General features: G+C 36.1%; 1 protein-coding gene across 2 annotated transcripts in view; it reads right to left on the minus strand.

Annotated features, from left to right (window-relative positions):
- Positions 1-2749: 2749 nt before the first annotated feature.
- The window catches only part of LHX2 (LIM homeobox 2), a 33476-nt gene continuing 17245 nt past the window's right edge, over positions 2750-18980 (minus strand). For both annotated transcript variants that reach the window (XM_075835509.1, XM_075835507.1), the window contains exons 4-5: positions 5484-5689; positions 2750-5124 (exon numbers count right to left, since the gene is read on the minus strand). In XM_075835509.1, coding sequence (XP_075691624.1) covers positions 4837-5124; positions 5484-5689 — 494 coding nt within the window. In that variant the 3' untranslated portion in view covers positions 2750-4836. The remainder of the gene's footprint in view (positions 5125-5483; positions 5690-18980) is intronic.

Here is an 18980-nt window from a genome sequence, read left to right on the forward strand (position 1 = left end):
TGTATGTATGTATGTATTTATGTCTGTATGTATGTCTATGTATGTATGTATGTATGTATGTATGTATGTCTGTCTGTATTTATGTCTGTATGTATGTCTGTCTGTAGGTATGTCTGTATGTATGAATGAATGAATGAAAATTTAGACTATAATAGGAAAATAAAGACAACATGGTTCACTATCCGGTACCAGGTCTTCTTTCTCAGGTTCCGTTCCACTTCTCATCACTGTCTATAATAATGGCTATGACACATGACTGCTTCATCTTCTGACTTTCTTGTTCTCTTGGGTCATTATTAGCATGCTTCTGGGAAGATCAGGAATAATCTTGAAGCCATACATAAGGCAACCTACATCTTTGTCTAAGGCCAATAGTTTTTGTTTTTGGCCAAGAGTGCATGTGTATGGTGGAGTCGAGAGGAATAGCTGTCAGAGGAACTATCATTCAGCCAACAGCTATCTAAAGTGTGTGGCCAGCTTTAATTCCAACCTCTTTCAAGCTCTATAAAGCCAAGCCAGCATGTAATGTCAAAGTGACAGCAACATATGTGGGTAGAGGGACCGGATAACCGCAGTGCATTTTGGCAAGGCATTATGGGGAAGCCCATCCGAGGTCATCTGATTATTATTCTAATCTGTAAAGTGGTGGCCGTTGCTCGCCGGCGGGATGCCATTTTGCCACGATTTGTGCACAGTAAGTTCCAAAAGTTTTGAAATTCGCCAAAAATTTTTGGGAAATTCAGACCAAATTAATTTTGTGTGGAATCGATACGCTCACCCTTAGTCTTGTGTGCATATATATATATATATATATATATATATATATAGTGCATCTTTGTTTGGGGCGTATACTTATAAATCGTCAAAATCAAATATTTGGTTTCAACCGATCTGTGAAATCTCTCAAATGTGGCTAGTACAAATGAATTTGCATCCCTTTATGCATCTATAGCTAACACACAGAATCTTAAACGTGAAGTATCTTTTCTACAAAACTGCTTTTTTACAGTAGCTCTATGCATTCAAAAGCAGCGGATTACATCAGTCTCGCTTTAAAACCTTATTCAAATAGACTTTAGATTTAAAGTTTGCATTCACACTGAATATCTGAATTGGATCTGAAACAAATGAATTAAAGAAGTTTTTTAAGAGTAAAGATACTTTGTACCCAAAAACCCTCTATGGTTTAGAAAAAAAATTGTACTCATCAAATCCGTGAAAATTATATTGTATATTAAAAATGCATGTAACTTTGTGGAGACTATTCTATGTTCATATATTTCATATTTGACTTGTTGTATGACTATTTTCTTTTCTGAAAAATAGCAATAAAATGTTTTATTTAAAAAAAAAAATGCAACTATTAGCAAACAAAACTGATTGAGATCTACAAAGAAAGTAGACAAATATGCATAGAAGAAAAGCAAAAAGACTCAGAGAGAAAAAAATAAACATTATGAACTGTATTAATCCTATTTCGCAACTTTCTCTATATCATGTTTTCGACATCATGTTCTAAGCACTTAAATGGGTTGTCCGAAATTAGAAAAAAAAAATAATAATTCTAGAAACAGTGCCACTTTTGTCCATGGAGACTGATATTGCAGCCCAGCCCCATTCAAGTGACAGACTGCATTCAATACCTAGCAGAACATGTCAGACAGGTTTACTCAAAAATACAATAATGCATTCTGATTTAAGAGAATAGTTCTGAGCTGTAATACCAGGCACCGCCCATGGACAAGGGTGGCGTTGTTTCTGAAAAAAGCAGATCCTTGTTTCTAATCCAAGACAACCCCTTTAGTTTACCAGAGATCTTGAGAAATATATCTTTATAAATTTGACATTTTGCTAGTAGCATTAAACAAAATAACTGCTGTTAATCTGGGGTATGATTGATTGATTTCATGATTATTGGGACCCCAATGCCCCAAACAAGTCACCTAAAGATTATTTCCCATGTGGTACAGTTTAACTCCCCATGAAATGCCTACATGTACAATCAGTTCTATGAAAATCTGGTGTTCTGGTACCATCAGAGATGCCCAATGTTCAAGTGATGATGCTATTTCTTTATGTGTTCATCAGTTCCATTATAATAAATACTGGTTCAGTACACAACACAGCTCACTTTTATGAGTATGGGAAAAATCAACATTCAAGATTATTACCATTTCCTTTGCTTAAAGTGGTTGTCTGGCATAGAAAACTTTTTTCAAATACCCATTTAGGGAATTCAGTTAATAAAAGGACAATCAGAACCCTCATCTACTAGCGAGAGCGGAGAACGGATACAAAGAGCGTCTCTTGCTCTGGAGGACCCGGTAGATCCATGCATTACACAGATAGCCCATTGATTTGAATGGGAACCTTGTAATGCTCCATTTTCCCTGTGGTGGCGCTGCAGGGACATTAAACACTAGCTGATCGGTTTCCCTAGAGATTACAGCTAATAACTGAGGGTCCTAGCAGCGGGACGTCCTGTGTTCAGCTTATCTTCTGGGTACCCTTCTAACAGAAATGAATTTCCTGAATCAGACAACTGAATGGAGATATTTCTGTTAATGTCATTTTTTTAGCCTTCAAGTTGACACCTATTAGAAAAACATTGAGCTAAAAAAAAGAGTTTGCATCCAACAAATTTGAAGACCAGTTGTTTTCCAGCATTTTTTATAAGTTAGAAATTTTGTAAAATAATATAAAATGAAGATGTGTAAAATAATAGTAAATCCACTTCTTTGCAACAATGAATTATGTCACGGCCAAAATTTATTCTTCATATCAAGAACACTAACGTTTCTGTATTAAACAAGAACAAAAAGGCATACGTTCATTCTATCTTAAAAATTAAGCATTGCTGAGGTAAAGTTATCCATCCAAAAGATGCAACAACATCTCAGAATTATTCTGACCTTATCCAACATTACAAATAGGGGAAAAATGTCACAATATTCTAAAGCAGCTGTACTGTAGTCTTGGCTCACGTTGTTGTTGGTCTGCAGCCCCCACCATTTTTTATTGAACCACTTGCCAATCAGGTGGTAAACAATTTTAATGGAGATGATACTGTAGATCAACATCTGAAGGAAAGCCAAATCCGAGTACCTCTGTGCTAAGAAATGGAATGGGCCCAAAACAAAACAAATGAAGCAGCTTTTGTTTATTAGTATATTTTTCCTGCTTTATACCTTTTTTAGAGACCAAACAAAACTTTACAAAAAATTACACACAGGTCATCAATTTATACAAGGTTGGTTTGAATTGGCTTTATCAATATTATTAATGAACACTAACTATGAGTTTAGTCATAAAGGGCATCATTTCTAAATACTTCTGGCGACTCTCAGAGTCGGAGTTGGCCTGTAACATATTCCAAAGAGTTTCAGGCAGGTGTGGCACTGAATGGGATATGTTTTAAGGTGAGGAGTGGTATTATGTGCCTTTCTTAATTTCCTCATCTGCATTCAAGGAAGCTACATGGGGTTTTTGTACACAGTTATACTGAGTTTGTTAGACGTTGGAGACATGGTTTAGTGAATTTACAGGTCACGTATTCTTAAAAGTGCTGTAAAATGACCAAGTGCAATTTTCTGCATGACGTAGCTTGCAGAACATGTCAGACAAGTTTACTTAAAAATCCAACTATTGCATTCTTATTTAGCCCATAATGTTACTCAATGAGAATTATAGACAATGATCTCTGAAAAGATGTTCTTCTAACCAAAACATAGATTCCTAATCAAGGCCTCATGGAGGGATCACCAGGAAAACGCTACATGGCAATAAAATGAATGAGAGTAATTGATATTGGTGGTAAGGGACACTTCAGTGGATCCTCGTGTGGTTGGTTTTATGGTGGTCTGGAGATTAGCTTTCTTGAAGTCACGTCCCCACATTCCAAATTCATGGGTAGACTTTCTTTAAACTCTAGTTTGAAATGTATGTGAACACTAATACTGTATAGCCTGGTAGCTCATATAGAGATCACCGGTGGCTTGTGAAATATTTTAATAACTGCAGAAAATAACTTGGTTTAATCCAATTAGAAAACAGTTTTCACAGTGAACAATGTTGCTAAGATTTCAAGCCAAATAAGTGAACTTCCAACAATGGTGGCCAGTCTCACTCTCATTGGGACATCATTTATGTCATCTGCTAACTTTATCAGTGTTCATCATGTTTAATTCATCTCTCCAACTAGGCGATTAGATTCTGCCATAAACTTTGAATGTTATATTCGTTTTTTACTAGACTGTAAGCAGACAGGGTCAAACCATTGACTAGGATATCATAGAAAAGCCTTCTAAGATACTCTATGAAAAGCTCCTAAGCGCCCATCTGGATGTTGGTACCAATGAAAACTTTGCAAGTCATTGACAGAAACCACCACATTAACTATAAATGCTGAAACTTTACACTACTCACTCAACGTTTTGTCCAAAAATGTCTAAAACAAAGTAACTCTTTCAGGACTAATTGAAAAGTAACAAACTTTTTAACAATTTTGTTCTGGTCATAAATATACAGAGAGAAAATGTATGTTGATAAGACAGTATATAAGGCACGTAACAGTCTTTGAGAATACAGAAGATTCAGCCAACTTAAATTAATGGTTCTTTCCCTTGTTTAGTCCACGAAACTGTATAGTTACACAAATGTTGTGTTGCAGATACATCTTCCAAGCAATCCTTCAGTTTATCAAAACACCAGTACAATGAACTCTTCTTCAAAACCGTCCACCAAAAAAGGTAAATTATTCATTGAACAAAGTCTCTATTAAAATACACTTGGAAATCGACTAAAAATATTTTTTCTTTAAAGAAACTTTCAGAGTCATCAGAAGAGATTTGTGAGTGTTGTCTGTGGAGGGCTTCGAGATTCATGTATGTCCAAGCCGCCAGGCACCGAAGTCAGTACGGAGGTCACAGTTGGCATGGTGGGGTTAGTTAAGTCTGTTAATGTGGTTGGGGTAGTTGAGGGACTCATTGAGGCATTTGAAATTTCAGAGGCTGGTCCTGATGGAGTCCCGGCTTGAAGAGTGGAATCTGATGTTTTGTCCACACCATTATTTTCTTGCCGCAGAAGGTTCCTTCTGAATTTGGCTCGTGCATTTTGAAACCATACCTAGAACAAAGAGAATGGAGATGTTGAGATAACAGGAATTATAAATCTGATAGAACACACTGTACAGTGTATTTCACTGGGAAATGGTCACTGACTTGTAGATCTATCTGTAATGAATATGAGCACCTTAAGACACCCTCATGATATAATCAATACAACAATGAATACATCAACCTGTAGTCAACAGTCATTTGACTCTTGTGTAGCTTCTATCTTCATTATGATACACATGAGATGGTCCAAAATTCTAATTTAACATATAGCATTTATTAAATTTTTAGTTTTTTCTACTCCCAACTGTGATGTTTTTTTCCTTATGAATTATATATAATGGTATTTTATACATATTTTATATATACCTGTAAAACTCTTTTGGTTAAGCCTGTCTTCTGTGCTAGTTGCTTTAAGTCCTTGGCGTCTGGATTGTGGTTAATAGCAAAGTAAGATTTCATTGTCCGCAGCTGATGGTGTTTGAAAGAGGTCCTCATGCGTTTGGTTTTCTGGTTGGGGGTGTACTGTTGGTCTCTGTCCATGTGGTCTCCATCATTTTCATTGCAGCTTAGAGCTGGCAAGAAACAAGAGAGGGGATGTTATTAACTGCAGTAACAAAACAATACTGTAGTTCTCTTACAATTGATTTTACCACTAACGTGAACTGGACTTCTAGATAAACTGTACAATAGCTATGCTGAGAGAGAAGGAAAATTTTTGTTGGCTAATTATCTGCTTACGCTTCAGTTTATCCCCCTGTGACACATGAGGAATAAATATCATGTGACCATAGTGATCAAAATAACTACGCCAGTGCACATCCGGGGAGGACTGGAAACCACAACACTGGAAAATTATGAACAATAAAACATCTTGGACTTTTGCTTTAAAACACCTTTAGTGGATAATGAAATTCATAAACACATTATGGTCACAAACAGTGACGTGCAACAAATTAGCGGTACAATTTGTGAATTTGCTCGCTTGTCAAATTTGAAAAGGGACAAGAATAATAGGACATATATTAATAAAAATAGATGAAAATTACACAATTTTGGTACAAAGTTTTATTTTCTGACTACCAGTTCGTTCAAAATGCACCACATTTATTAAGAGATGTGCACGTTTTAATATATTTGGCGGAAACCCTCCAATTATCTCCATTGTTCAAACTGGTGTAAGATACTGAATAAACTGAAGATTTATTAAATGTGAGCCAAGGTAATTCTGACAGTGTTCTATCATATAAGCTGGATGGTCAGGTTATCCATCAGGCTCCATTGGCATGATCCCAGGCTGTGAAAGGGCCAAAGGGGTTTACATTAAAAAGACCTTTTAAAATTAAAATTACAGCAAAAAAAAACATGCCATGAGAAGCGTTACCCCAACTTCTTGCCCTTCACTTCAAGCAGAACTTCTACCACAAGACAGTAAATACAATGTATCTTGAGATCCGTTTTGCAACTAGTTTCTACCAACATTTACAATATATTGTTGTCATTGAGCCATAATAATGTGTTTTAGTGTTTTTGGTTTTGCTTGCTTGTTTTTATTTTAGCAATCTATTTAGCAATTATTTACCTCCATATATATATATATATATATATATATATATATATATATATATACACACCTATATATATATATATATACATGTGTATATATATATATATATATATATATATATATATAAATAAAGGAAAATAGCTATATTGGTGGGGAGAATTACATTTTACATTTAGTTTAGATTTTATGTTTTCTTTATGTTGTCCTAAGCTGCTAAACTTTTATTGAATGTATTTCCAAAATGTAACCCTACATATTTTATTATTCTGCCCGATAAAAGTGACAATATGTCTTCTACCTTTAAGGTGTTATGGTATACACAGGAGTCATTTGTGAGCTATCTAAATTTTGACTAATCTAATGTGATTGGTTTGAAATTAATTGAAGGAAGGATTGTCAGTAACACTTATTTACAATATTAAAATAGCTACCAGTTTTATATTATAGTATTAGTATTAAGATAGATAGATAGATAGATAGATAGATAGATAGATAGATAGATAGATAGATAGATAGATAGATAGATAGATAGATAGATAGATAGATAGATAGATAGATAGATAGATAGATAGATAGATATGAGATAGATAGATAGATAGATAGATAGATAGATAGATAGATAGATAGATAGATAGATAGATAGATAGATAGATAGATAGATAGATAGATAGATATGAGATAGATGATAGATAGATAGATAGATAGATAGATAGATAGATAGATAGATAGATAGATAGATAGATAGATAGATAGATAGATAGATAGATAGATAGATAGATAGATATGAGATAGATGATAGATAGATAGATAGATAGATAGATAGATAGATAGATAGATAGATAGATAGATAGATAGATAGATAGATAGATAGATAGATAGATAGATAGATAGATAGATAGATAGATAGATAGATAGACTGTTATACAATAATATATTTTTCACATGCTTTTTTTTAATAAAATCTTTTAATAACCCTTATATTTATAAACCTCAAGTGAGTCCTCTAAAAACAAAGAGCAAATGGCTGTTTTTGTTATTAGTACTACATGAGTAGGGATGCTTCAGTACTATCATTACAAATTTGTAGCTCGGTATCTAGGACGCCGGACTTATAAGATCTGTACATCATTATCATTTCTTGGAGCCATGAATCTCATTGTTTTTTTGAATTATGCAAAAGAAATGGGGCAACGTCATTACTGCAGAGGTAACACCAACAGAGACCGGGAACACTGCATACTTGAGAAGGAGCCGTTTCACGTTTGTAAAAAGATCCTATAGTGTGATATGTAAATGCTACTGGCAAAGCTCTCCAGCATAATGCAGAATAATATTCGATTTCTCTATGCCAGTGCCAAAAGCGTTTTATGTTATAAGGACCCACATGCCAAATCAGAAAAGTGATGTGTCGTTTACTATGTGTAAATGCATACATAGATTAAAGTCGAAATCGATGCGACTTGTTAGTAAGATTACAGGGTATATAATAATGCTGCAAATCATACGAGGGAATGCTGAGAAAGGTATAAATTGCAATAATTTGAGGGCATCTATTCACGAGGTACAGATGTAGCAGAGCTATATCTGTAGTTGCTTGTGCACATTACTTCCAGTAAAAGCACTTAATGATATTAGAGACAAGTATCAAATAAAAAACTTAGCTCTGCTTATTAGGGTATGCCCCCACGTGGCGGATTTCCTCCGCAACTGTCCGCATCAATGCCGCACAGAATCTGCGTTGCAGATTCTGCGGCGGATCTGCCCAAAATGTGCAGTAAATTGATGCGGACTAGCTGCTGCGGACTGCGGGAAAAGTGCTTCCCTTCTCTCTATCAGTGCAGGATAGAGAGAAGGGCCAGCACTTTCCCTAGTGAAAGTAAACGAATTTCATACTTACCGGCCGTTGTCTTGGTGACGCGTCCCTCTTTCGGCATCCAGCCAGAACCTCCCTGGATGACGCGGCAGTCCATGTGACCACTGCAGCCTGTGATTGGCTGCAGCTGTCACTTAGACTGAAACGTCATCCTGGGAAGCCGGACTGGAGACAGAAGCAGGGAGTTCTCGGTAAGTATGAACTTCTATTTTTTTACAGGTTGCTGTATATTGGGATCGGTAGTCACTGTCCAGGGGGCAGAAACAGTTACTGCCGATCGCTTAACTCTTTCAGCACCCTGGACAGTGACTATTTACTGACGTCTCCTAGCAACGCTCCCGTACTTACGGGAGCCCCATTGACTTCCTCAGTCTGGCTGTAGACCTAGAAATACATAGGTCCAGCCAGAATGAAGAAATGGCATGTTAAAAAAGCAAGACGCATCCGCACCACACATAACATGTGCATGACAGCTGCGGACTTCATTGCGGAATTTAGAATCTCCATTGAAGTCAATGGAGAAATTCCGCCATGAGTCCGCAACCAGTCCGCCACTGCTCCGCAACAGACAGAGCATGCTGCGGACACCAAATTCCGATCCGCAGCCTATGCTCCGCAGCGGAATTTTACGCATCGTCTAAACGAACACTGCTAAATAGAAGTGGAAGTCAATGGAGAAACGGCACCGCTGCGGATTAACGCTGCGAAGTGTCCGCAGCGGAATTCAAGTGAAATTCCGCCACGTGTGAACCCAGCCTTAAACTGATATAGTCAAGTTCAAAAAGAGGTTTTTATATTATGAGGTGACAACCATCAATTTAGATACTGGGATGTAGCTATAAAATGTCATTATCTAGGCTGACCGAAACCCAGCTCATTTTTAGGACTGGTGGTGGTCCGAATAGCTGTACCCCCACCAAAGAGACTTCCAAGATTGTATTAATATGTATTTAGGAAAACTCTTTAACCCTTTAAGCCATTTTCCAGGCTTATGAAAAACACAGAAAAGTACCTGCATGTGTCTGAATGATCACCAGTTGATGACACCATAGCTCAGAAGTAGGTTTTTTCCATTTTTATTATGTTGCCGAGCTCTGTGTAGTACTGTTATTTTCATTTTGCTAAGACTTGCTGTGAGCAGGATTCCCATTTTTAAGACTACAGCTCTCCTCTCTCAAAGACATTGCCTCCATTTACAGCTGCCTGCATGCCCCTCTATTACAAAGTATAAGGTACTGCTGTAATTACTCACTATCTACTACTGAGACACAGCTCTGCACTATCTGCTTCCCAGTATGTGAAGCACCATCCCTTAAGCAAGGAGGATGGCAGTAGAGTAGGGAGCAGTGGAGATAAGAGGCATGTGATATGTGATGTCCTCTACTACAGTGAGGGAGGAGAGGGGAGATAACCCCATGTTCAGTGTACAGAATGTCACACAAGCAGGAGATGAACACTAGTAGCATGTTCCTGTGACTCTGTTTGGAGCCCCTGTTGGCAGTTTTGTCATATTTGACAGAAAGAATAGAGCAGCATGCAGCACTATTCTGCCCATCAAATCGACTGACACCATGACGGAACCGACAGACCCTATTATAAGTCAATGGGGTTCGTTGTTTGACAGATCTGGCACATTATCATGTTTGGTTTCTTGCTCTTATGACAGGGCAGAAAAACAGAAATCTTGATGATAGAGTAACCTTACAGAGACATTTCAGCTACAGAGAGTACATTAGTGAGTAACTAATGCTACTGCAGTTATACCACTTACATATAATTTTTAAAGACAGAAAACCCCTTTAAGAAGGTCTGCAAATATAAATCATATGTAAATATTTTTCAGAAATGCACAACACATGTAGTAGACAAATAGTGGAGCAGTCATATAGCAACTAGTTGCTATGCGCAAATGCTACACTGTTCATCTGCGCTATTTTTTATACATACAGCCCATTACTAGCACATTACTAGCTAATTCTTGCTTCATTTCTATAGTAAATTATCATAGTATAGAGAAAATTTATTTTTAACGGCGCCCTCAACTCAAAACCTTAGTTACATATAATAGACTATTGTTCATATTGGATCTTGTGAACCTAAACAGGCAAGTTCTTACTAAAGGAAACACAGAATGAGTCGAAAGTCAGGAATCAGCCAAAGACGACATAGTTACACCCATTGGTTAAATGCACACTCATAATGATGAGGTCAATCCAACACTTTAGTAGTTATTTGAGTACTTCCTGAGTTTTTTCTCACCCAGTTTGTTAAAAATACAAATATGGTGCATGACTATGAGAACAATATTAATAAATAAAGGGGCTGCCTGAGTTTAGAGAGAGAGAAAGACTGCTTTTTTTCATAAAAACAGTGCCACACTTGTCCATTAGCTGTGTTATTGCAGCAATTCACTTACATGGGGCTGAGCTGCAGTACCAGTCATGGCCCATGAAGAAGAGTGGCGCTATTTCTGGGGAAAAAAATGCAGATCCTTTTTTTTAATCTCAGACAATCCCTTTAAGAAAACAGCACAAGAAGATAAAAAGAAGGTGAAGAAGAAGACTTATTATTATTATTATTATTATTATTATTATTATTATTATTACGATTATTATTATTATTATTATTAATATTATTAATATGGTAGGTTGGGGTATTCCTTGCTGAAGAGTAAACCACCATGAGTTTGAAGGTATGCCATTTGATAGGTTGCCAAACAGTTTAGCAGCTGGCAATTGTCCATGGAACTCTGTACTTAACTCATTAAACACCGTACAACATCTCATCACTTTACATTCCACAGAGTACAAGAAAACAAGTAGCTTGATACAACGTACACTACATAAGCTTGTAGCAGCTATTCTCAATCAAAGATGATCTTTTTGAAGGCTCCTATTACTAATGCCATGTTTGGAATTTTCTTTGTGGTCTAAGAATAAATGCTTTCAAAAATTTTCGATAAAAACATTTCCCACTACACCCGGCCCGAGCAATATTCCATTTTATAATTCTTTTTATTATTATTTTTAAAGAACGCTTAGAACACAGAGCCTAAGAAAACGATCTGGAAAGCAAAGTATATGTGGTTTAAAAACTGGTTTCAATTTTCAGCAGTTCTTTGGTCTGACTTCGAAAAAAAAAATCTATTGCTTTTGAAAATAAAACTAGCTTTAGCCGCAGCCAAAACCAACTGACTTGTCTCCAAAGGACAGCAAAACTTGTTATTGTAATAGTGACACATGAAATCTGTTGATTGCTTGCAAAGTACTCTGGCACAGGCCTACGCCAAATCATTTCATTTCGCAATGCAGAGAGAGGGGTGTTCACTCCAAAACTATTCTGTGGAATAAACTCCAAGGAATCTGCTGCTTTAACTCATGATTTTGTTATGTCAAATAGAGCAAAAAAGAATGTTTTATAAGTGCTGCTTTTACACATAAGCGGGATTCACACATGCAGTTTTTGATGCATGTTTTGGGCCAAAGCGAGGAGTGAATCCAACAGAAAGGAAACGTATACGTTTTTCCTTTATACATTTGCTTCCTTTTGGATCCACTCCTGGCTTTGGCTCCAAAAAGTGCAAGAAAATGCAAAAACTACTCCAGAAAATTCCAGCCATATACTGTATAATAATGTATTATTATTCCAATGAGTTGAGCAAAATTATAAACTTAGCTCCACTACATCTGTAGGTCACATTGGAAGAAGATCCCATTGATTATTATAACAATTTTTATGTATGTTCTTTTATAATCCGAGGCGTAACTTGTGCCCCAATGCTAAAATGTAATAAGGGCACCCACTTATCCCATACCAGTACTGGTTTTCTCATATGGGGCAAGGGGACCTTCTGGGCCATGGCTTCATAAGCTCCAGGCCCTGATAAGACTGCACCCTCTATAGCTACACCCCTCTTTTTTATATTTTCTTTATATATGAGTGTATCTGAAAAGAACATTCATTGTTAAATCTCAGATCAGCACCCCATGGTTGATACTCCAACAAGCAGTTTAAGGCCTTATTCACACAAACGTGTGCGTTTTGCGCGCGTTGCAGTTCCGAGTGTCATAAATGTTTGCTGCGTGGCTGCGTGATTTTCGCGCATATGCCATCCTTATGACACGCGGTTTTGATGTTTAGAAAAAGAAATCAAGGAAGTGCTTTTATTTTTTCCTTCATTTCTTTATCTACTGTTGCGCGAATCACACGCGACACGCAGAAGAGCTGCACGTGATTTTCACGCACCCATTGACTTCAATGGGTGCGTGATGCGCGAAAAAAGCTCAAGTATAGGACATGTCGTGAGTTTTACGCAGCGGAAACACGCTGCGTGAAAATCACGGAATGTCTGAACACCCCCATTGACTAACATAGGTCCGTGCGACGCGCGTATCACGTACGTTAAACACGTTCGTGTGAATAAGGCCTAATACAGATACAGCTCCTGTTAGGGCACATTCAGACGTGGCGGAATTGCTGTTTAATTCCGCTGTGGACAGTCCGCAGTGGAATTCTGCAGCAGCCGATTTTTACATTGGTTTCTATACATTTTTAGGAAACTTAGTTCAGACATTGCGGAAAATAACTGTGTGGAATTTAGGCTGCGGTGCAGAATTTTCCCTCCGCAGCATGCACATTATGTTGCAGAGAAGCAGCGGAATTTCACTGCGGATTTCAGCCTCTGCAATGCAAAAACTGAAATCTGCAGGAAGTCTGCTGTGATATCCGCAACATCTGAATTAGGCCATGTTCAGACGTGGCAGAATTTTTCCGCTGCAAATGTTGGTGCAGATTTGGGGCAATTACGCAACGAATCTGCAGCAACATTTGCATATTTGACAGGTAATTCAGACGTTGCAGATATCACAGCGGACTTGCCACAGATTTCAGTTCTTGCATTGCAAACTCTGAAATCTGCAGTGAAATTCCGCTTCTTCTCCGCAATGGAAAGTGCATGCTGCGGAGGGAAAATTCTGCACCGCAGCCTGATTTCCGCACAGTTATTTTCTGCAATGTTTGAACTAACTTTCCTAAAAATTGTATAGAAAGAAATGAAAAAAACGGCTGCTGCAGAATTCCACTGCGGACTGTCGGCAGCGGAATTCAACAGCAATTCCGCCACGTCTGAATGTGCCCTTACTTGTCAAATATGCAAATGTTGCTGCAAATTCGTTGCATAATTGCTGCAAATCTACAGCAACATTTGCAGGAGAAAAATTCTGCCACGTCTGAACGTGCCCTTTAAAGTAGGCCTGGCCTAAGGCTTAAGGAAAAGACTTAATCCTGCTTCTTTACTATAAACATTCTTCAGAAACTGAAAACAGAATTGCTATATGTAAAAGAGCAGAATTTGCGACACTGAGATGTTGCAATTTATTTGTGCTTTTACAGAACTAAAAGGTAAACCTAGAGTTATGAGGTGATGATAAAATCCCAACGATATAAATAACAAATTGAGCTCTGCTATATCAGTTTTAGTTGCCATTGACTTTTTAGACGTAGTAATGAAAATAAGCCAAAGCTCTGAAATGTATTTTACACTGAATCAACTCAATGAGGTTTATAGGGCCTAGGGATATAGACCGTTCTTATACAGCAAAGAGTTAAGATTCTTTTCTGCCTATTTGGATATTTGGTTGGGAATTACTTTACAGAAAGAATAAGTCCAGCACTTATAACACAATGAAGCGCATTGTGCAGCCGACTGGGTTTATCCCTCTTGTCTGAGTGTGTTGAATCTCTTGAAGGACTGCAATAGGGTAAATCTCTTTGGGAAACAAGCTAGAATTTCTATGACCAACCTTCAATGGTCGCAGAAGTAGTCGAACTGAATTTGTCATTGCAATCTGTTTACCTTCAGCGCTATGGAAAATCACTGATAACACATCATGATATCATGACAAGTTGTGCCAAATTCAAACTTAGAACCTATACAATAACTCACTCAGGTCTGCTGCACTGACAAACCTAGCATAGAGAGGTCTCCGCAGACAAGTGCTTAGAATACTTGTGATCTTGTATCCTATAAATGGATTTGAGAGACGTTAATGATGTTTAATATGTACAGATGTAGCAGAGCTGAGCTGTATTATCTGCGGTTTTACGTAGGAAGGCAAGTATTTGTATTTGCTTACCTCAATTCATTATAACAGTACACAAAACAAGCTGAAATTACTAACTCAGCTCTGCTATATCTTTAATATATAATAATATGAGAGAAATAGCAAATGTACATATAAATTTATAGCTGTGTAGCGATGTTTAGGAAGCTGTGTCTCTAGGATTGTCTAGCTTATGTAAGAAGGTGATGCGTGGTTTCGTTTATGGTGCAATAGGAGAAGATATTCAACACATGTAAAACAAATCAAATCTAAATACAAGTAGAACCGGAGTGCATGAAATCGAATAAGTACTTTTCAAGAGCGGACTTCCTAGGGTTTTATACAGAACCAAAGTTCATCATTGTACCATGAAATTCATGGAAAGGGTGTTGTTGGAACGTCGCATTACAGAATCAATATCTGATATGTACTGTCCTTTCTATATATATATATATATATATATATATATATATATATATATATAGAGAGAGAGAGAGAGAGAGAGAGAGAGAGAGAGAGAGAGAGACATCAGGGTTGAATTAGCCTATGTAGGAGAGCCGACTGTCATTTCATACAGTTCAAAGCTACATCATATCGCTGTGATATCATAAGGGCACATTCAGACGTGGCGGAATTGCTGTTGAATTCTGCTGCGCACAGTCCGCAGTGGAAATCTGCAGCAGCCGTTTTTTACATTGGTTTCTATACATTTTTAGGTAACTTAGTTCAGACGTTGCGGGAAATAACGGTGTGGAAATTAGGCTGCGGTGCAGAATTTTCACTTCGGAGCATGCTCATTATGTTGCGGAGAAGTAGCGGAGTTTTACTGCGGATTTCAGCCTTTGCAATGCAAAAACTGAAATCTGCGGCAAGTCCGCTGTGATATCCGCAACATCTGAATTACCTGTCAAATATTTGTTGCGTAATTCCCCCGAATCTGCACCAACATTTGCAGTGGAAAATCAGAGCAATATAATCATAGAATTTGCATGTTCTCTATGTGCTTGGGTAAGTTTCCTCTAGTTTGTTTCCTCTCCACTAACTATTGTGTTGCATTGTATCAATTGTGTAGACAGACAGATAGATTAGAATGATAAATAAATAGATAGAATAGATGATAGATAGATAGATAGATAGATAGATAGATAGATAGATAGATAGATAGATAGATAGATAGATAGATAGATAGATAGATAGATAGATAGATAGATAGATAGATAGATAGATAGATAGATAGATAGATAGATAGATAGATAGATTAGAATGATAAATAGATAGATAGATAGATAGATAGATAGATAGATAGATAGATAGATAGATAGATAGATAGATAGATAGATAGATAGATAGATAGATAGATAGATAGATAGATAGATAGATAGATAGATAGATAGATAGATAGATTAGTCCCAGTTCTGGGTGTTTGTGCAGCGTAGGGACCCAACTTATAGAGGTCGCCTTGTCCTGGCAGGTGGGCTCACACAATTTGATCAAAATGTGCCCTAAGGACCTCACTATTGTACGTAGATTCAGCAGCAATGCATATTTATTTATTTATAGTGTTTAGGTGGCATTGGTGTATTAGAAATATTTAGCTATGCCCTCTAAAGAATATGACAATAATTGGGTAAAATGCCAAAAAATGGTGTAATACATCAGTATGTTCTGACCGCCATATATTCTGAGGCATGTGTGCCATTTTTGCTTTGACCATATCCAGATTGACACATAAACACAACAATTGAATGCAATGACAGCAGGCCTCATGGGTTTTGGTCATAGAGGTAGGGGAAAGCATAAAGTGCTTACAAATTAAATGTTTATAGAGTGTAGCTGGTATATAACACCTTGGCCTTGTAACTGCATTGTATTCATACCTACATTCTATAATAATACAGACATGGTAAGAATCACATGATAATCATGTTAAGGATTTATGAAGGAAAACACAAATGGAAGTTTACAGACTGAAAACTTGCAGAGTCACTCAACTGCCATGCCAAGCCATTAAACCTCCATCAAACGTGGCAGAGTTAATTACAAGGCATAGTGTAAGAATGACAGCTTGGCAGCAATGATACTGCATTATGTCTGCCACTGTGGGAACAGATATAATTAACTCATTAAATAGCCTCTGATAAGGTCATGCATAATGTATTGCCGTATTTGTGGATAATATTAATATTATGTAAAGAGTGGGAAAAATAGATTCCTTGCAATGACCTTGAGATAGTTTTACAGGAAACACTGATATCGAATTCATAAATCATTGGAATTTTTGAAAATCAAGGTATTGGTGTAAACATTTACACTAGGTAATACTTACAGGTTTCCAATTTATTTTTAAATGAATTATTGATAAATATTCATTTACATGATTTTTTTTTTCGTCATTGAAATTTTTTATATTATAGTAACTGTATAATATTCAGATACTGGGACATCATAGCAAATAAACACTATAATGTGAGTATAACATTGGAATGTAGGAACAGATTTTCTCACAAGTATCAGATTTAATATAAGACTTTTTTATATATATATATATATATATATATATATATATATATATATATATATATATATATATATATATATATATATATACCTCTTGGATTATATGACTGGGCGTTTTGTTAGTTAAATGCTTATATCTAATATCTAATGCAGGAGCTTTTTTTTTTTAGGGTGTTTTTTAGGTTTTAGGTTTTTTTTAGGTTTTATATCCTAGATTCCTAAAGTCAGGGCGATGTGATAACATTCTTGGAATTTAAAAAAAAAATACTGCAGAAAGTAAAAGTTTATCTGTAGAAGAATTTAAAAGACATTTGCATACCTTGTATGGAAAATACACTGTATCTCAGCTTCTTGATGTTAAATAAATAAAAAATAAATAATAATAATAATAAATAAATAAATACACATATATATATTTAGGGTTTTGATTTAGAATAATTGCTCATTGTTTGCATTTCCCATCTTTATATTTATCTTTGAATAAAAAAAAAAATTAAAAAAAAAGGAAAGACACATTTTGGCAAAACTAGACTGTATGAAACTTCAGTTTCCATCATTTCACTCAGGATCTGTTTGTTTTATCAAGTCCACAGGCGGTTCTGTTTCTGCTTTTTTTTAATGCATTTTTGTCATCGTTTGAAGTATTATAGCAATTAAAGGGATTCATCAATATATACTTTATTGTATTATTTTAAATATATTTTAAAAATGTATACAAAAATACCAGGTTGGACAAAGCCATGTTATGTCTTTAGGTCTCATGACAGGACTTGATTCAAATTAAGGACGTATTCACACATGCGTTTTTTCGCTGCATATTTTTAGTTTTGTATTTATTGTTCACCTAATCCAAACGGAGGTATAATCAGTATGTCAATAAGTTTTTTGGATCTGGTTCTATTTTATGGATAGACAGGGGCTCTGTACACACTGGAGTTTTTATTTCCCTGTATTTGACTGATGCACTTTGTCATCATTTTAATTTCCATAGAAATTAATGGGATCCATCAGAGGATCCTCTCTTTATGCTTTTTTTATGTAATAACAAACACTAGTGTGAATGCAGCCTTATATCATATTATGCATTAGTCCAATTGGTTTGGATCAATTGAAAACAAGTGGGAAGCAAACAAATACTATTGTGAATTCAGCCTTAGCTTGAGTGGGCAATGGAAATGAACACAAATCCACCATGATGGATTGAATTTTACATATGAATATTTAGAACCAAATACTTTTCCTATCAGTGCAGTTTTAAAATGTTTTGTAGATCTAAATTCTCTTCCAGCGTACAAGGCAATTCAAGATTTTTCGGGGGGGGGGGGTTTCATTATTTTTGATATATTTGATACAGAATATATTAGTAGAAATCATTGTGTATGTAATTTATTAGTTATTGTGTTACATATATTTATTTTATATTTAATTTTTTATTTGTTTTTTCTATTTCAATGTTATTTTTTCCTTTTTTTTATTAAATAGTATTTAAATGGTGCTCATTAATGAAAAATAAAATATGTAAGATAGATAACCTTTCCAGTTATGACTCAGGGTACAGTAATCTGCTTATACAATATAGGAAACAGTCATCAGGACACTAGGGAACATTGAGCATGATGTTCAGGCATGAATCTATCATATAGGAAGGTGTAGAATTGTTCTTTTCTGACTCTTGCATTTTAACTTGCAATGTGTTCAAGTGGCATTTTATCTAATCTAACCACTGGTAGCCCCATGGTGATAGCAGATCACCCCAATAGCAGCCTGGCGATGTGAGAAGAAAGTGAGTGCCATGGCAAAAATGTGTA

This window comes from Rhinoderma darwinii, chromosome 8 (assembly GCF_050947455.1).
Source record: "Rhinoderma darwinii isolate aRhiDar2 chromosome 8, aRhiDar2.hap1, whole genome shotgun sequence".
In the NCBI taxonomy this organism is placed as follows: domain Eukaryota; kingdom Metazoa; phylum Chordata; class Amphibia; order Anura; family Rhinodermatidae; genus Rhinoderma; species Rhinoderma darwinii.